An 18,972-nucleotide genomic window follows, 5' to 3' on the forward strand; every position below is an offset into this window, starting at 1 on the left:
TACTCTGCCTGTGCTCTCTAAATAGAACAGCAAAGCCTAGATGACAGCACATCTGTTCACAACGTAGCTTAGTGAGTATTTTAAACCCACTGTTGAGACCTATAGCTTAGAAAAAATATGACTGCTCATTGACAGTGTACCTGTTTACCCAAGAACTCTGATGGAGATATACAGTGAGATTAGTGTTGTTTTCATGTCTCCTAACACGACATCCACTCTGCAGCCCATGGATCAAGGAGTCATTGTGACTTTTAAGTCTTATCATTTAAGAAGTAAGTTTCATAAAGCTATAGCCACCGTAGAAAGTGATCCCTGTGATGGATCTGGGAACAGTAAATAGAAAACCTCCTGGAAAGGATTCACCATTCTAGATGACATTAAGAACATTCATGATTGATGGGAAGAGGTCAAAATGTCGACATTCACAGGAGTCTGAAAAGAAGCTGATTTCAACCATCATGGGTGACTTTGAAGGGATTCAAGATTTCAGGGGAGGAAGTAATTTCTAATGTGGTGGAAATCACAAGAGAAGTAGAAGAGAAAGTGGAGCCTGAAGGTGTGACTGAATTGCTGCCATCTCATGATCAAACTTGAATAGATGGGGAGTTCTTTCTTATGAATGAGCAGAGAAAGTGGTTTCTTGTGATGGAATCTACTCCTGGCAAAGACACTGTGAAGATCATTGAAATGACAACCAAGGATTTAGAATATTACATTAACTTAGTTGATGGAGCAGCAGCAGGATTTGAGAGGATTGACTCTAGTTTTGGAAGAAGTTCTGCTGTGGATAAAATGCCATCAAACAGCATCATATGCCTCAGAGAAATCATTCCTGAAAGGAAGTGTCAATCTAGGTGGCATATTTAATTGTTGTCTTATTTTAAGAAATTACCACAGCCACTCTAGCCTTCAGCAGCCACCACCCTGATCTGTCAGCAGCCCTCAACATGGAGGAAGGGGCCTCCACCAGCAAAAAAATTATAACTTGTTAAAAGCTCACATGATGGTTAGCATTTTGTAGCAAGCAAGTATTTTTAATTAAGGTATTACATTCTTTTTTAAAGACATAATGCTATTGTTGAAGTGCCTGGGTGGCTCAGTTGGTTGAGTGTCTGACTCTTGATTTTGGCTCAGGTCAGGATCCCAGACTCATGGGATTGAGCCCCACATTGGCTCTGTGCTGATGGTGGAGACTGCTTAAGATTCTCTCTCTCCCTTCCCCTGTCTTCCCTCCCTTCTCTCCCCTAGCCTCTCTCGCCTGCTGACGTTCTCTCTCTCTCTCCAAAAAAAACCGTAATGCTATTGCACACTTAATAGACTACAGTATAGTATAAACATAACTTTTATATGCACTGGGAAGTGAAAAAATTAATTTGACTTGCTTTATTGCAATATTCAGTTTATTGCAATAGTCTGCGACTGAATCCACAGTATCTCTGGGATATGCCTGAACATATTATTGATATTTGTGCCTAGTTAGGGTTTTGGGAATGCCCTACTTAGCGTTACATGTCCTCTTTCTCCCTTCTTGTGATACACAGACTGCCTTGGGTGTACACTCAGGCATATGTTTAATGCTTTGAATTCTTTTGCTCCCGTGGCTTGTTTTTGGTCCTAAGGGCATTCTTGTTTGCAATCTGTGGAGTGTTTATAGCATCGGAATAGCATCATGTCCTTAAATGGAATTTGGATTAGTTACTTTCAAATGTGTCTCCCTAACAGTCCAATGACTGTGGAAGTAATACCATGGAAAGGCACATGATCTGATTTGAATAGAAAGATATGTGGATATGGTTGTAGAGCTTTATGTTTATTAAAAAAACAAATCTCTCTTCTTTATCCTTGGGGCTAGGTATCCTGCTTTATTGCTATGATAACACACAAGAAAGAAACATGACACAAGTTGAAATAATTGAAAATGCCCACATCCAACTCAATGTATTTTATTTGAATCCATGTAATTAATGTGGACTTGTTTGACGTACAGGTGCTCATAAAAAACTGGACAGGAGCTCTGGATTGCATTTTTTCCCCATAAAGGTAGAACTTCTTTTTTTATTGTTTAATTATTTTTGAGAGAGAGCATGTGAACATGTAGGGGAGGAACAGAGAGAGAGAGATAGAGAGGGAGACACCGAATCCCAAGCAGGCTCCAGGCTCTGAGCTGTGAGCACAGAGCCCAATGTGGGGCTCGAACCTACAAACCATCAAATCACAACCTGAGCTGAAGTCAGACACTCAACCGACTGAGCCACCCAGGTGCCCTCAGAAAGGTAGAACTTGTAGTTTAGAAGTAAAGATTCCTCTTCAGGTAATACGTAATTATTTGTTAATTTGATGAGCACTCTACATTGTGTCTTGAAGCTATTCAGAGTACTTTGGGAACATCTGTTGTGCCATCATTTGGAGGCTGCTAAGATGTTTCAGAAATAAACTCCAAATGCCTTGACAACGGCAGTTTGATGCTTGATGTAGGCAGTAACACGGTGCTGCATGGGGATTCTTCATCTTGGCTTCATGTAGGAAAATTAATAGTCTCAAATGCATCCAAGGTGTGTTTTGGGTAAGAGGGTAGTTTTTTTTGAGTCTTGGCTTTCTTCCTCTATTTAATAGTGACAGCTGTCATTTTTCACCTTCAGAAAAAAGCATCACTGATTTTATAAATAGCAAATCATTTTTTGGGTGGGCTCAGGTCTATGCTGGCAACCATTTTATACACATGACCTCATTTAAATGGCCAGGACTTTGCATGTATAAATGGACAAGTTTTCAGGCAATTTGGGTAGGCTCTCCATTGGGTAGGCTCTCCAATCTCGCCTCTCCATTTCCTGTCTAAACAACTTCTTTCATGTCCACAGCATGTTTATGCAACATTGAATAAAACTTCTAATGGGAAATTTCTTCCAGGTGACCTCCCTGAGAGGCTGGGCTATGGAGAAATCTTAAGAAACCCGACTCTGATGAAATTGCCTCCTTTGAGAATATTACTCGGTGCAGAAACAAGGAACAGAATTCAGTTATTTTTAGTTCTTGAATAAATGAAATCGGTTTCCTTTTGTGTAGGTAGCAGAAAACATTAACCCCTGCAGCAGGTCCAGTTTCAGTTAGAAATTGAACTTTTGGATTCTGTGAATTAGGAGAACCTTGGAAAAGAGAATGTTAAATTTTATTTTTTATTTGAACCTCAAGCAACTTGGACTCGGTTCTGCCATCTGTGTATCTTTTATAGATGTGTCTTTTGCAGGGCTGTCTGCCTTTACATTTAATTTTCTGGAGGCTGGGACTGTGGTTATCAGATGACCTCTAACTTGGCACCATGTGTGGGTGGATACTAACGAATCCTTTCTCCACCTTCCTAGCACTTTTGGAGAAATCTATCAGTAGAAGGCGGGACACCGAAGCCATACAGAAAGCCAAAATCCTTTATTCATCTTGCATGAATGAGAGTAAGTAATAAAGACAATAAAATATTTACCACCCTCTTCTTCACAGACTCTCTTAATGTTTAAAGATATTATTTAAGGAAAAAGAGAACTACTAAGAATTCGATTAATGTTTAAAAGTGTTGTTTGAGGAAAGGAACAATTTTCAGAGACTGGATTTTGACTCTCCCGTTCTTAATGTTCTGTTGGTAGCTTGATGGAGAAAATAGGAAAATAATTTTATTTCTATGGCTTGGATTCTTTAGGTATCAAGTACTCCATGAGAAACTTGGGTAGGGTCAGAAGGGCAGACCCCATTGTATGTGGTGCAGAAATAAGAATCCAGAGGCCAGGTCTGGTCTGAGAAGGAGCTGGGAGAGAGGGTATTTGGGAGTGTTGCTATATCCCATAGAATCTTACAGGGGCCCAAGAAAATCCAGATTCCCAGGTGGGCTGGGCCCCTTCTGCTTTTCCATCAGTCTAACAGGCATCTTAGGTGGGTGTGTTAGGCCTGTGTTGGCATCTTGGGTCTGATTGGAGTTAAGGTGACACTTGTCATTTTATCTGGTGTGCTTTCTCAAGACCACTGCAGGGAGAAACCAGTGCCAGTGGGAAGTGTGTTTTAACTTGTTTATGATTTGAGATATTATTTGGTGAGGTAGAAGAGGGCAGTAAAAGATGACAAAGGAGCCTTGAGGCATTAATTCATGCATAGTGGGGAGGGGTTGGTTTTACCAAGCAGTTTCCTTTACCTAGGGTGGTTCTGTAGTTTTCCAAAATATTCTCAGCCTAATATCGCTCATTGGGCTGTAGTGAGCCCATCTTTTATTGTCAGGAATTTCAGCAGGTTCCCTAGTCTGCTCTCCTGGCAAGAACCCCAAGTTTAGGCAGTCACACTGAAGTGTGAATCAGAGGTAGTTCTGTCTCTGTGGCCGTGCTCAGTCTACCACACCTCCCTCGAACAGCTGAAATGCTAAGTTGGGACCTTACGGGAATTTTCTCTTGAGAAGATACACTTGCCTTTTAGTTTGGTGATCCTGTTTGTAATTCTAACTCTTCTTTCATATCTGTTCCCTTTCAGAAGCGATCGAAAGAGCAGATGCCAAACCATTGCTCCACATCCTGCGGCATTCACCTTTCCGCTGGCCTGTGCTCGAGTCTAATATTGGTCCTGAGGGAGTGTGGTCAGAGAGAAAGTTCAGTCTTTTGCATACCCTTGCAACATTTCGTGGTCAGTACAGCAATTCTGTGTTCATCCGACTGTATGTGTCCCCTGATGACAAGGCATCCAACGAACATATCTTGAAGGTATAGTGAGCACTTGTTCATCCCGTTTGTTCAGTTCATGGTTAGCCTTTTGGGGTGTGTTTCCAGGGAATGAGAATCCTAGCACCTTACTGAAATGATCAGATAACAATTCTGTTAATCATTAGGATCTATAATATTCTCCTTCATCCCAGATTTGTGGAGTATAAATGAGGAACAAATCAGTTTTGTCTGCCTTTCAGGAAGCTTGTGGATGAGTTTCAAGTCATCTCTGATCTCGCCCTCAAATCTCTACTCTGAGCATGTGTGGGGCCCCTAAATTCCAGTGGGGAGCAGGCTGCAAAGACTTTGTGAACTCTGCTCCTCCCCTCACCTCATCCTTCCCTTGACAAAGGAGAACACATACCATGAGCCTTTGTTCACCTTTCCCTAACATATTCTTGCAGGCACATCTAAAATTTCATTGTCAAGTTCATCCTGATTCTCCCTTCCTTCATTTAAAAAGGAAGAAAAACTTGTTCTAAGTATTTGTTTGCATTTTCTGTTAGGAGAGTAAGCATTTTTCCCATGAAGGAATGGGGCATGCAGACATACCTTGAGGTACATTATTATATTGGTAAAATTGGGACTGTCTGAAAACTACCAACAAAGACTCATCAGTAAAACAGCTTGGCAAGGATTCAAATAACATTTCTTAAATTGTTTTGTGTTTTGATCCTGTTAAATGTTTTACTTCCACAGCTACTTGGACTAATTATGAAAATTTTACTGTATCACTGATTATTTTCCTCCCAGTTCTGTCCTTTGTCAAACCAGAAAATATTGGTGATATAATGATGATCAAATTGTAGAAGTATAAAACCTTTAGAGTATATTACCCTCTTTTGTTGCAAGTCAGCTTTTAAAAATCTACGCCCTACAGTTTTGTTTTTATTATACCAAGGGGCTGGCATTTTTTTTTTCCTGTGAAGGACCAGATAGTAAACATTTTAGGCTCTGTGGGCCATATGGTCTCTGTCTCACCTACTCAGTTCTGCTGTTGCATCTGGGAAAGCAGCCATAGACACTACATACATGAATGGGTGTGGTTGTGTGACAGGCTGGCCAGCACGCTGTGGTCTGCCCAGCTATAGTTTAGACAATGGAAGTCTCAGTAAATCTCTAGTCACTGGCAGAATTCCCATCTACTCAGGAGGAAATTCTTAGTTCCAGAGATGTCTGTACTTCCGTGCTGGGTGAAGGAACAGGAACATGGCACCGACACACATGCTAATGCTGTCTGGATAAGATGTGCTATGCAAGACTCAAGGCAAAACAATGTTACATAATGGTCCAGTTGACCTGTGTTATGCTAATAGATTCCTTGCTTAAAAAACAAACAAACCAGGTTTTAAGGCTGTCATTCTTCATTGCAGAACTGTTATGATATCCTTTCAAATACCTTAAGTATTTTGAAGTTACATGGAGACTTTCAAACTTAAATTTCTGCACTCTGTTGGGTGATAGAAGATCTTGACTCACACACATAAAAGTAATTACAAATGGTAACCATTTCATTTTTCACCAGTTTCTGGACCTAGTCTAAGAATTTATTTCCTTAAGCATTTTACTATGGAAAATAATACAAAAATAAAAAGAATAGTATAACAAACCCCCATGTACTCATCAACCCAGCTTCAACAACTGGCAGCTTTTGGCTCTTCTTGTTTTATCCTAACCTTTTCTTTTGTGGGGGAGGCTGGAGCATTTTATAGCAAATCCAAAATTAATATCATTGCACTGGTAAATCAGTATTTATAGAATGGAAGGACTATTATCACAAAGTAATCATGATTCCATAATTAACATCTAACAACTAGCTAATTTTCAGTTTTCCTGAAATGTCTCAAACATGTCCTTTAAAAAAATCAAACAGTTGGTCTTTGAGTCAGGTTCCAAATAGGAATCTCATGTGCATTTGGTTGATGTGTCAATTTTCATCAGCATTGTAGATCTGACCGATTTCAGGGTAAACTAATAGTTGATGAGGGAAAATTATTGTTTATAGGAGAATCACAGCTTTAAAATGCAGGAGAAAGAATAAAATTAGAAAGTTACTGTTTTAAAACATTTCTAATGAGAATAAAGGATCAAGGCAGCTATCATCAATAGCAGCTTAGAACCATTAGGTCAGTGGTTGATGGGGGAATTCATGGTAGATCACACTGACATCAAATGAACCCAAACATCAACAGTAGCCTTGCTAAAAGTGGGGCAACCAGATTTTGTATGCCTTCCGATACTGGGCACTGGGAAGCATACACCATCACCCATGATGTCTTGCCAAAGGAAAAGAAAAAAAATGAACTTGGATCTAATCAGGCCTCTAGTTTTAATACCAGCTTACAAGAAACATGGAGAATAAAGGAACATGGTAACCAATTTTTAACAGCTTGCCTTGCATACTTAATATTCAATTAAATGGATCTTGGAAACACTGGACTGTCAATGAATAGACTAGTCTCCAGATATGAGTAGGCACTCATGGACTTCACTACTGCTCTCTTTTGCCAAGATGGTAACTTGTTCCAAACTGATGTGTTTGACCATGGCTTGGTATTTGAACGCAGCGTTCGTTTGCTTTAGTTGTGTCCCTGTTTGTACCATTTTATGTGAATAGTCACACACTTGAATTAACAAAATAGAGCTGCAGTCTCTGTAATTGTGACACCGTTAAAAGAAGTTCAAGCTTGTGTCTAGATATGGTAGAAGAAGCTCTCTTCTGAGATCTGCCTAAAACCCAATGAACCTGACAACAAAAATTAGTGTATTGGTAGCTGCCAGTGTTGTAGAATTTCCAAGTGTTGATTTTATTAGAAATAGTTAAAACTATAAAACATTTGATTAAATATTTGGAGCCTCTGGAGCACTTTTTAAAAAAATTTTATTTATTTGAGAGAAACAGAGACCGTGTGAGTGGGGGAGGGTCAGAGAGCAAGGGAGAGAGGATCCGAAGCAGCCTCCATGCTGCCAGTGCAGAGCCCAGTGTGGGGCTCGAACTCATGAAACTGTGAGATCATGACCTGAGCAGAAACCTAGTGTCAGATGCTTAACTGACTGAGCCACTCAGGCGTCCCTTAAAGTTTGTTTATTTTTCAGAGAGAGAGAAAGTGCAAGCAGGGGAGGAGCAGAGAGAGAGAGAGAGAGAGAGAGAGAGAGAGAGAGAGAATCCCAAGCAGGCTCCACACTGTCAGTGCAGAGCCCGACGTGGGGCTCAAAGCCATGAACTCAGATCATGACCTGAGCCAAAGTCAGATGCTTAACCAATTGAGCCACCCAGGTACACTGCCCACCCCCTCCACTGGAGCATCTTTTACGTTTTGTGGAACATAGTTTGAAAACCACTAGGGTAGTGGAAAAAAGTGTAGGCTTTGTGTTTAAAGAGATTGAAGTTCATGGTTTGGCTTTGTGATTTACTCAGTGAATATCTGTGTGCACACTGCTTCACTTGAGTCTCATTTTCCCCATGAGTATTGACAGGTGAAATAGAACGTACTTTTCACTGTCACTGTGATGTTTAAATGAGGTGAATTATGTGAGAGTTTACAAGATAGATACTGACACACAGTAGCACATGACAAGAGGTATCCTTCTCTTACAGCGTGACGAGACAGCTGGTCAGAACCATTTGGAGAACCACTTGGCTCTCTTCACTTTTGGTACCCAGCCTACCTCTCAGATCTCGAGTTCACGTATGAAAGAAATAGACAATTTCCATTGGTCTCATCTCTGACTGAGCTCCCATGCCACCTTGTAGTGGGAAACAGAACCAGTCTGGGCATTTCTCCAACCTTCTGGTTGCCCCATTTCTTAGCCTTTTCCTGGGCCAGTAGGAGATCCTCCACTCATCAGGTACCTGGTTCTGAGAACAAACCCATTATCTCAGCCCACATGGGCCCTTCCAGTGTGCTGCTGTGCTGCCAGAGCCCTGGGCCTCCCATTCTGCGATCCTACAATTTTTTAGGGGCAGTGACTGCCCGCTCTGCTCATGACCAGCTTGGACTTCTCTGGCTGCCTAGGAGATCTCTTTACTCTGGGAGAAGTCTCTTACCTCAAAGTCTCCTCTCTCGATGTACTTAGAGTTCTTTTACCATCACATACTATATTTGTCAATGTTTTTAGCTTTTCTAATACCATAAACCCATGGGGCTAAGAAAAAGGGCTCGTTTTGGGAAGGCACAGCATTGTGGCAATATCTTTGGGTGAAGAAAGAAAGCACGTTTCCAGTGGGCAGAAATATCCCCATGCCAAGGACGGACAGTTGGGTGTGCTCCAATCCAGAGTGGTCCTCTGTAAAGCTCCCCCATGGCGAGATGGCACAGGATTTATCACAGCCTGAAATGGGAGAAAGGAAATACAAAAATATAGGAAACAACAGAAGTCAAAGCTCCAAAACATACCTTGCTACATGTGTTTGGGTTTATTTTACGTAAGGAGAGAATAAGAATGAGGATTTAAAGGCCAATAAAAGGCTTGAATATGTATGCTCCTGAAAGAATGTTTGGAAGACCACGGTTGTCTCAGTATTTGTTACTGAAACAGTGACTTAAAGTCCTCATTAGTCAGTGGCCTGCTTTTGTCTGACTTTTAGCAAAATCTGTAAGGATGACAAGGAGAGACCCTCTTGGAAATGAAGTTTTTCTATTTGCTGTGTATTTTCTTTATCCTAAATCATAATCTGTCAGATGTTTCTTTTTGTGTTACTGCTTTCTTTCCTAAACTGAGGTTTGTTGCAATTGGACAAACAAAGTTCATCTTTCAGTTCAATATATCGGATTTCCAAAACACGTATTTTATTTTCTACTTGGGCTATTCAGATCATTTGTAAATGCAAGGATTAACAAACCTCCAATAACACAGTGTCCTGATGTTGGTCTCTTGAGAAAGTCTTTTGCCTCAAGAGTTCATATGCTTCTAAAGTGATTTAGTTGACAGACCTTAAACTGTTTGGTGTATTGAAAACGTTCCCTAGAAACTATAACAGTGTGAACGTTTAAAAAATGTCCAGTAACTTTAATTGAATCATCTAAACTTTTATAATAAGCAGATTTAACTTCATTTCATCAGAGGGAAGCTTTGGCTTTCTTGATATCATTTCCTGAGTTTCCTTTCCTATGTGACTGAAGCTCAAAAGACTGCTCCACCTTGTCCAGATCTAATTGAAAGCCAAAGCATCTTAATCATAATATTGTGTTTCACGATCCTGGCTCACTTAATTTTTGGAAGAAATGGTGGTAGATTGGGAATTTCAGTAGGATGAAGCCAGTCTGGCTTATGACTTGGTTGTTTGGGGCCAATTAGACAAGAAGATTGAACACAGCAATTTGAGGATTTTAGTAATACATGCAGACAAGATGGATGTTATGAAAACCTCTTTTCCCCCCCCTTGAAACAAGAGCAATGTTTTTCCTTGAATTTTTCATAACATCACTAACTCTTAACTTGGCCTTTGTAGAATTTGTTGCATATGAAGGAGATTTTTATGGAAAACTATGATCCTCTGCAGATTTTATGTATTAAAAAAAGAAAATATTTGAGATTGTAGAAAAATGAAGAACAACTAGAATCGATAGATAAAAACAGTGTACAGTAATATAAACTAATGATATGTGCCTGTAGGATCAGTTTTTATTCAGATACTACTAATTTTTGGTTTGTTATTTAGATTTTCTATCTTCTTAATTTGGCTTAATTTTTTTCTGTGTGAATTATATAAATTAGAAAGTCTGCTGTTGGGATCTATTTTATTCAGTCTTTAGGTAGTTGCTAAAACTCAAGAAAGAATAGCCATAGATTGAGAGGAGGTTCTGGAACTTAAAAAATATTTATTTTTAAATATATATACAGTGAAATTAACTATCTGTGATGCACATGTCTATAAATTTTGGCAAACGCATATTCATGTAATCACCACCATGGTCAGAAAACAGAACAGTTCCGTCACCCCCAACAAAATTACCTCATGGTGCCCATCTGTAGTCAACCGTTTTCCCCATCCTTACACCCTCTTCTCTGTTCCTGTAGTTTTGCCTTTTTCAGAATGTGATTACAAGTTGCCTGTGTTGTTGCATGTGTCAGTAGTTCATTCCCTTGTATGGCTGAGTAGTGTTTTCTTGTGTATCACCCTTTATCCATTCACCAGTTGAAGAACATTTGGGTTGTTTACAGTTTGGGGCAATTATGAACAGAGTTGCATGCAGGTTTTTGTGTGAGCAGAAGTTTTTATTTCTCTTGGGAACATACCTAGGAGTGAGGTTGCAGGGTCATAAATAAGTGTCTGCTTAACTTTATAAGAAACTATCGAACTGGTTTCTAAAGTGGCTCTGCATTTTGCATTCCCACCAGCATTGTGTGAGTGATCCAGTTTTCCCCCATCCTGGACAGTTTTTACGTTAGCAGGTTGTTTGTGGGCTCTTTTGTTTTTGCCATTCTAATGATGTATAGTGATGTTTTACTGTTTATTACTTACATTTTCCTAATTAGTAGTGATGTTGAGCATCTTCTCATGCAGTTACTTTCCATCTTCATACGTTCTTTGGTGAATTGTCTGTTCAGATCTTTTGCTTGCTTTTAAATTGTTTTTTTTTTCTTACTGTTACATTTTGAGGGCTCTTTACATACAAGTCCTCTTTCACATATGTGATTTTCAAATATTTTGTCTCTGACTGTAGCTCGTCTTTTTATTCTCCTGACGGTGTCTTTTTTTTTTTTTTCAACGTTTATTTATTTTTGGGACAGAGAGAGACAGAGCATGAACGGGGGAGGGGCAGAGAGAGAGGGAGACACAGAATCGGAAACAGGCTCCAGGCTCTGAGCCATCAGCCCAGAGCCCGACGCGGGGCTTGAACTCACGGACTGCGAGATCGTGACCTGGCTGAAGTCGGACGCTTAACCGACTGCGCCACCCAGGCGCCCCACTGACGGTGTCTTTAACAGAGCAAAATTTTTTAATGTTGATGCAGTCCAACTTACTTTTCCTTCTGTGGATCGTGATTTTAGTTGTCATGTCTAATAACTCTTTGTTTAACCCTAAGTCACAAAGATTTGCCCCTATGTTATCTTCTAGAAGTTTTATAGTTTTGGGTTTTGCATTTAAGTCTATGATCCATTTTGAGTTAGTTTTTAAGATGTGAGGTATGGATCAAGGTTCATTTTTTTTGCTTTACAAACGGATGTCCACTTGTTGTAGCACATTCTTTGAAAATGCTGCCTGTCCCTTTTGATTGCCTTTAAGGTGCTGAAGGTGTTTAATTCAAGAAATTATGCTCTACTTTTCCATAATAACTCTGGTTGTTAAGTTGTCTGATTATTATTTGTATTTTTATCATCTATCCTAAACTTTCCAGAGAGAGTTCTAAATTTTGCAACGATATCTCAAAACAAAATTATCATTTGATTCCTTTAAAATAAAAAAAATCTGGGGGGTGCCTAGGTGGCTCAGTCGGTTGAGCATCTGACTTCAGCTCAGGTCATGATCTTGCGGTTAGTAAGTTCGAGCCCCGCATCGGGCTCTGTGCTGACAGCCGGGAGCCTGGAGCCTGCTTCCAATTCTTTGTCTCCCTTTCTGTCTCTGCCCCTCCCCCGCTCATGCTCTGTCTCTCTCTCTTTCTCAAAAACAAACATTAAAAAAAATCTGGGTGCCTGGGTGGCTCAGTCAGTTAAGTGTCCGTCCACCTCTTGATCTGGGCTCAGGTTGTGATCTCATTCTTGGTGAGATTCAGCCCCACATTGAGCTCTGCACTGGCAGCGGGGAGCCTGATTGGGATTTTCTCTCTCCCTCTCTCTCTGTCCCTCCCTGGCTTGAGTGCACTCTCTTTCTGAAATAAACATAAAAAAAATCAGTGCAGTATAGTATTTCAGGGGTATGGAGGTAGAAAATGTGGTCAATCGGCTCTTTCCAGATTGGCATTTTGTAAAATACCACAAAAGTACTAGATCTGGTGACAGAAGACACTGATGCTTCTCTGAGCCCTGCCCAGCCATGTTACCTTGGGAAAGTCACCTTGTTTCTCTGGCTTATGTTTATCCACAAGAAGGGGGAAAACCAAATCATTTCCAAGACCTATTTCAACTCAGAAAGCCTTGATGCTATTCAGTATTGATAGAACCTCAAAAGGATTAGAAACCATGGAGCAAGGGCAGGTCTCTGACATTTTATAATTTCTGTCATTGCTGAAGTACCTGTTTGCATGTGGCTCTGAGTGCATGCAACTATTTGTGTAATGGTGACAGAGACTCACACTATGACTGGAATGCAGATCTCATGACTCTTATTTGTAAGAATTTACATTACAAACAGAATGCTTTCTCTTTTGTCTCAACAGCTGGACCAAGCAACTCTCTCCCTAGCTGTGAGGGAAGATTACCTCGATAATAGCACAGAAGCCAAGTCTGTAAGTTTTACCCATGTTGAACTCTGCACCTTGTTAGACTGTTGTTGGGTTCATAAATTGTTGTAAAATCCCTGACTCTTTACTGGCCATGAGCAATGTGACTATTGGATGACCATATTCCCAGTGCAGGAAACAGAGGTGTTTTATTCAGGCAAACAAATGGCATTCCCTGTCTTTTGGAAGTCTGGGCATCAAGGCTCAGTGTCATGTTGATCAAGCTGGGGATACAGCACACCCGAATGAAGTAACCAAGAAATGAGCTTGCAGTCAAAACTGTAGAGAGCTCACTCTACATTGCAGAAGTAAAGTGGTGGTGGTGGTGGTGGGGGTGTTAACTGTGTTGACATAGTTAACCAGTGGTTCTCAAATTGTATGGCTTAAGAATCATCTGGGAACTTCCTGTTGAATGTTGATTCCTGGGCTGCAGCCCAGGAGAGTCTGATTTAGGAGACTTGAAGTGGGGCCCAGGAATCTGTTTTCCTAACAGGTGCCACAGGTTAATGTAAGGTTAATGAGAACTAGATGGGATCAGTTCCGATAGACTTCTTGGGTGGGCTTGGAAACCTGGTAGGTTCTTGGAGATTGGAGTAGCGCTGCGTCACTCCTGACACTTTCAATTCACTTTGGAAACTTGGTTGAACTTCCAAAGGACCCTCAGATCCAGGGGACCCTTGACTAGGGAGTTCACTGGTTTCTGGGCCAGCCTAAGAATGTAGGAACTTAGAAGTGTTGGCTCACAATGGAAGTCCTTGCATCTTTGCTGATACTAAATCCTGTAAACGGAAGGTTCTGAATGAAGGGCAGGAAGCTAGGTAAGATCTTCAGCAACTAACTTTCTTTGTGAGGACACTTATCAAAGAAGGTTGTTTTTTTGTTGTGTTTTGTTACGGTTTTTGTTTTTTGAGAGAGACAGCACTCTCGGGGAAGGGGCAGAAAGAGAGGAAGAGAGAGAGAATCCCAAGCAGGCCCCATGCTGTCAGCACAGAGCCTGATGGGGGGCTCAAACTCACAAACTGTGAGATCATGACCTGAGCCAAAACCAAGAGTCAGACACTTAAAAATCTCTGTTTAATCTCTAGTCCCTCCTTTCTATTTTTAGTGCCTTAGGTCAGATCCTTGTTAACTCTCGACTTGACTACAATAAGTAGCCTTTTAACTATTACCTCCTCCTATTCATTTCATTGCCTCCTTAGCACCACTGGACAAGACCCCTTCTCAAAATACAGCTCCCAGCATGCTTCTGCTCATGCGCTAGGCTCTGAGTTCCTTAGAGGGATTTCAAGGTCTCTTCATGACATGATCCCAAAGCACTTTTGCTGTCTGATATACTTTTACTTTTCCCCCAACAAAGGCATCTTACTCAACACACAGGAGGACTCTTCACTGCTCCTGAATCTGTCTCCTTCAAGTGCGCTGTGCTGTTTTTTCCAGGCTGGAATTCTTCTTCAGTTCTTGAGTTTGCAAACCCTCAGCAGCTTTGTTAAAGAACTTATTTTTGTCTCTCTAATGTTACAGTTAATAATTACATGTTTATCTCCCTCCCTGGATCACACATTGAGAACCCAGACTCATGCATTATGTAATTTTTCATCTGTACCCCCCATAAGCACCGAATGCCTAGCAAGACCTTTTATACATGTATTGATTGACTAAATAATTTCTTAAGTTGAACTGGGAATTACAAAACATTGTTTCTAATTAAGACTATTTGCAAAACTTGCTTACTGATTAACAAATATTTGTTAAGGCCCTGCTATATGCAAGCACTATATTGGTCTCAAGGTCGTAAGTGTCTGTTAGGAAGAAATCTTAGTCCCATAACAGAACTATGAGATAATTTATTATGTGGGGTTTTGAGTTCTCACAAATATATCTGAAAGGAGAGATGACCCTCAACAAACTTCCACAGTTCCCACAGAGTAGGGTCCCTCTCCAATGACCTGTGAATAGCCTGAAAATGGGTATATGAACATGCAAGGAGGAAACTGCGTATATGCTGTTTGCTGGGTTTCTCTTTATCATTCCTCTCTTCTCTTCTTTGTTCCCTGAGCAGTGAGGAAAACTTTGTAAAATCCATACAAAATTTAAAGGACAGGGCTGCAATCACAGGTCTTTAATTTCTTAATGTGAAGGTGGGTAAATTGAGCCAGAAGAGAATAAATCACAGTTTCCACTAGTCTTCATGGATCATGCCTCCTGCTTTTAGCAACGGTTCTTTCCCATTATTTTATTAAAGCCTCACTTGCTTGGAAAGAGGAGTCTGACCTTTAGCTTTCTATTCTGGGCTCATTTGAAGATGTTTCATGTATCCATAATATCACTGGTTGCCAGAAAACTAGTTCTCTTGACCCTTGGTGGCTGGACATCTCTGTCTCTCATGGAAACAGTACACAAGTAGCTGTACTCTTCTTTCTCTCAAAGTGGTAGGTGGGTGGTTGGTATTGCCGAATGCCTATACTGTACTTTGAGTACAGAGTGAAAATGAAGAACATTTATTTCCACCTGCTGTTTCTGTCTTTCCGTGTCCCTGAAACATACTTTTGAATAGGCTCTTGTCATGGTCACTTGCTTCTTTATCTCTTGTAGTATCGGGATGCCCTTTACAAGTTCATGGTGGATACTGCTGTGCTTTTGGGAGCTAATAGCTCTCGAGCAGAGCATGACATGAAGTCAGTGCTTAGACTGGAAATTAAGATAGCCGAGGTAAGTCTTAATGTGAAATCTCTTTCTTATTTTCCCCCTTATTTTAAAAGAAGTATATCACGAGTGAAAATAAATATAAAAATAGCATTCTGTGGCATTGTCCTTTGGGTCCAAGGTATAACTAATAGCATCCCTTCTGGGAAGTAACAGGAAGAACCATGACAGAGAGAAGAGCTCTTCACTCCTTCTGTCTCCCTGCTTGAAGCCCAAAGTCCAGATGCTGCTCAGCTGTGGCCAAAGAATAGCACCAGGGAGATCCTCTATGTTTTCCTAAAAAAAACTCTGTGTGGTTCCTATAGAAGAATAGTTGGTTAATAAATCTGTATGGATTTGGCTTGAGGGAAGCTTATTTTTTTAAAGTTTTTTATTTATGTTTGAGAGAGAGAGAGAGAGAGAGAGAGAATGAATGAATGAATGAATGAATATGAATGGGGGACGGGCAAAGATAGAGGGAGACATAGAATCTGAGACAGGCTCCAGGCTCTCAGCTGTCAGCACAGAGCCCAACCCAGGACTCGAACCCACGAAGCACGAGATTATGACCTGAGCCGAAGTTGGACACTTAACTGACTTTTTAAATCCAGTCTATTCTTTATATCATTCCCACTCAGGATCAGTCTGACCTAAAATTGGGGCTTTGGGAAGTCTGTGTACCCAAACTAGATATTTGATACATAATTTGATGTAGAAAGTGTATAGGGCATGCTGCTAAGCATTTTTTAGCTGCTTTCCTGGTGCTACCTTGTACCTAATCCTGTTTTTTATTCTTCTCTTGCCACATGTAAATGCTATGTTCTGTGTAAGTTACTTTAAGTTCTTTCACGTTCAGGGTAGAGACCTAGGAACAAACTTGAGGGAGAACAATGAGAAATCCTCAGTGGTTAGCTTTGTTCAGAATATAACTTCTTTTCGGGGCACTTGGGTGGCTCAGTCTGTTGGGCATCAGACTTGGGCTCAGGTCATGATCTCGCGGTCCGTGAGTTCGAGCCCCATGTCGGGCTGTGTGCTGACAGCTCAGAGTCTAGAGCCTGCTTTGGATTCTGTGTCTCCCTCTGTCTCTGCCTCTTCCCTGCTCACACTCTGTCTCTCTCTGTCTCTCAAAAATAAAAATAAATGTTAAAAAAAAGAATTAAAAGAATATAACTTCTTTTGTAGAAGAAGCAAAGTATTAAATCCCTATGTGTTCTCAGGACCAGAGGGAGCAAATGTAAAATCTGCTTGTGGGGATACCTTGTAGTGGACAAAAAAATGATACTTTTATCAAGAAGATCTTGCATATGGAGTATAGTCTTTTATAATAGAAGTTGGTAAAAATATGGAGTTGCATGTGAGTCCAAGTGCTGCTTGGTTTGGTGTTAGGCAAAGCGGTGGTATGGTGTTCAGGTATGGAGTAGGGATAATTGATAAGGGTCAGGAGGATTTCTTTTCTCTCAGCTGAAGTGATGTACTTGTTACCTCTCTCCAAACTCCTACTTGCAGAACAAAAAGTTCATTCCTGCAGTTACCTTTGAAGAGTGTGTGAAGACGGCTGCAGATGTTGTGGAGTCAAAGACTGGGCCTCTAAGTCATGTCTAGAGGCCATCTGGATTCCCTTCCCAGGCAAATAGGAGACCCAAAGCTCTAATTTGGACTGAACCTCTGATATAGGGGGAGAAGGGCTTGCCCTGAGCCAGGGATTTGGACCAAAAAGGGAACTAAAAACAGCTGGGTTGAGGCAAGACTGGGAATTGTTGAGAGGCTAAATGAAGTGACAAGTCCACGGGGTGGGGGGAAGTAGTTGGCAGAGAGCTGAAAACAGCTCTGAGGCCAAAGGGCTTCAGTCTGGGGCTGTGAGCCCTAGTAGAGAGGGAGGAGAGACATTCTCTGAGGCAACGACGATTCAGACAGATCCAGGAAGGTGTTTGTAAGATTCATGAAGTCTCTCCTGTGGAGGGTGAGGAGGGAGAAGCTGAGGGCACTGAAGCATTTAGAAAAGAGGGGGCCGATGTCGATCACTCAGCCCTGTGTGATTTTGTCTTGAAAAATCTATGGTGCATGGATTTTTGGCCAGCCAGTAACTCTCACCTCCCATCTTGTACACGCCTAGGTCATTCAAAATTAGTGGGACACATAGTACTAGGGAAACTTCTGAATCTGGGGAGACAGGACAACCTAGCCAAGCACAAAAAGTCCGTATCAATCTAGCCATGCAAGTGTTCATTTAACCAGTACCAGCTAGAAAGAAGTGTGTACAAAAGGAGGTCTTGTTGATGGAGTGGCCCTTGTAATTAGAGTGAAGTAGAGTTTAATTGGGAACGTTTGACAGAGAAAATGAATGTTGGGCAAAGTTTTGAATCATAGTTCAAACTATGGGAGTGGTGATGGTGGATGGGGGTGCCAGGGCAGGAGAGTCCTGCATGAGACATGAGGTAGGAGGTAACAAGTTTAATGCAAGGGAGTCAGATGATGGAGGGCCTTATGGCAAAAGCATGACGTGGTTTAGGGCTATGGGGAGCTACTTCCTGTCCATGGAAGTGATTAAGGTGGCCCTTGAGGAAGATAATCATTGCTGCTCTTCTTAGATTCATCACAGCAGAGGCTAGAAGCTTAGATTTGGTACTGGCACAGTGGCCAAGGGCCTGAGTATTGGGAGTAGAAAGTGTGTGAAGAATCAAGGCCGGACATGTAGACTTAGAAATATGTATTTGAGTGGTAACTGAACTCATTCCCCGAGCAGTGGTGACAGGGGAATCTCAAGGCCAGAGAAAGCAGAGGAAAGAGGAGAGGGGAGATAATGAGCTGTGGACAAAATGATCACAGATGGCAGTGGTATCCTGATAGTCCAGTGCTCTTTAGTGAAAATAGGCTCCGAGGGATGAAGGGATGGTCTGTGGTTCATGAGCTATTCGGATCATTATCTGGATACCACGGGTGAAGCTGGATGTGTGTCTTAGTTGCCTAATCTCACTTTGGCTATCAAACCTGAGCGAGTAATAGATTTTTGTCCAACCACATTACAAGTGAGGAAAGGATTTGGGAAGTTGTTTTTATGGTGAGGACAGTGTTTCACACTGAACAGGACAGGAAAGTTTCTTTTTATTATTGTAATGCTAATTTTGCCTAAAGTGATGTGGGGGGGGGGGGGGGGGGGGGGGGGGGGGGGGGGGGGG

The 18,972-nt window shown here is 41.2% G+C and overlaps 1 protein-coding gene across 2 annotated transcripts in view; it reads left to right on the forward strand.

Annotated features, from left to right (window-relative positions):
- PHEX (phosphate regulating endopeptidase X-linked) overlaps window positions 1-18,972 on the forward strand; it is a 232,304-nt gene that overhangs the window by 45,643 nt on the left and 167,689 nt on the right. Inside the window, exons 4-7 of one of the 2 annotated variants that reach the window (XM_040468742.1) lie at window positions 3,360-3,446; window positions 4,504-4,730; window positions 13,052-13,120; window positions 15,707-15,823. In XM_040468742.1, coding sequence (XP_040324676.1) covers window positions 3,360-3,446; window positions 4,504-4,730; window positions 13,052-13,120; window positions 15,707-15,823 — 500 coding nt within the window. The remainder of the gene's footprint in view (window positions 1-3,359; window positions 3,447-4,503; window positions 4,731-13,051; window positions 13,121-15,706; window positions 15,824-18,972) is intronic. The other variant, XM_040468743.1, reaches the window with a different exon arrangement.

This window comes from Herpailurus yagouaroundi, unplaced genomic scaffold, assembly GCF_014898765.1.
Source record: "Herpailurus yagouaroundi ecotype Mexico unplaced genomic scaffold, PumYag 67793, whole genome shotgun sequence".
Lineage (NCBI taxonomy): Eukaryota > Metazoa > Chordata > Mammalia > Carnivora > Felidae > Herpailurus > Herpailurus yagouaroundi.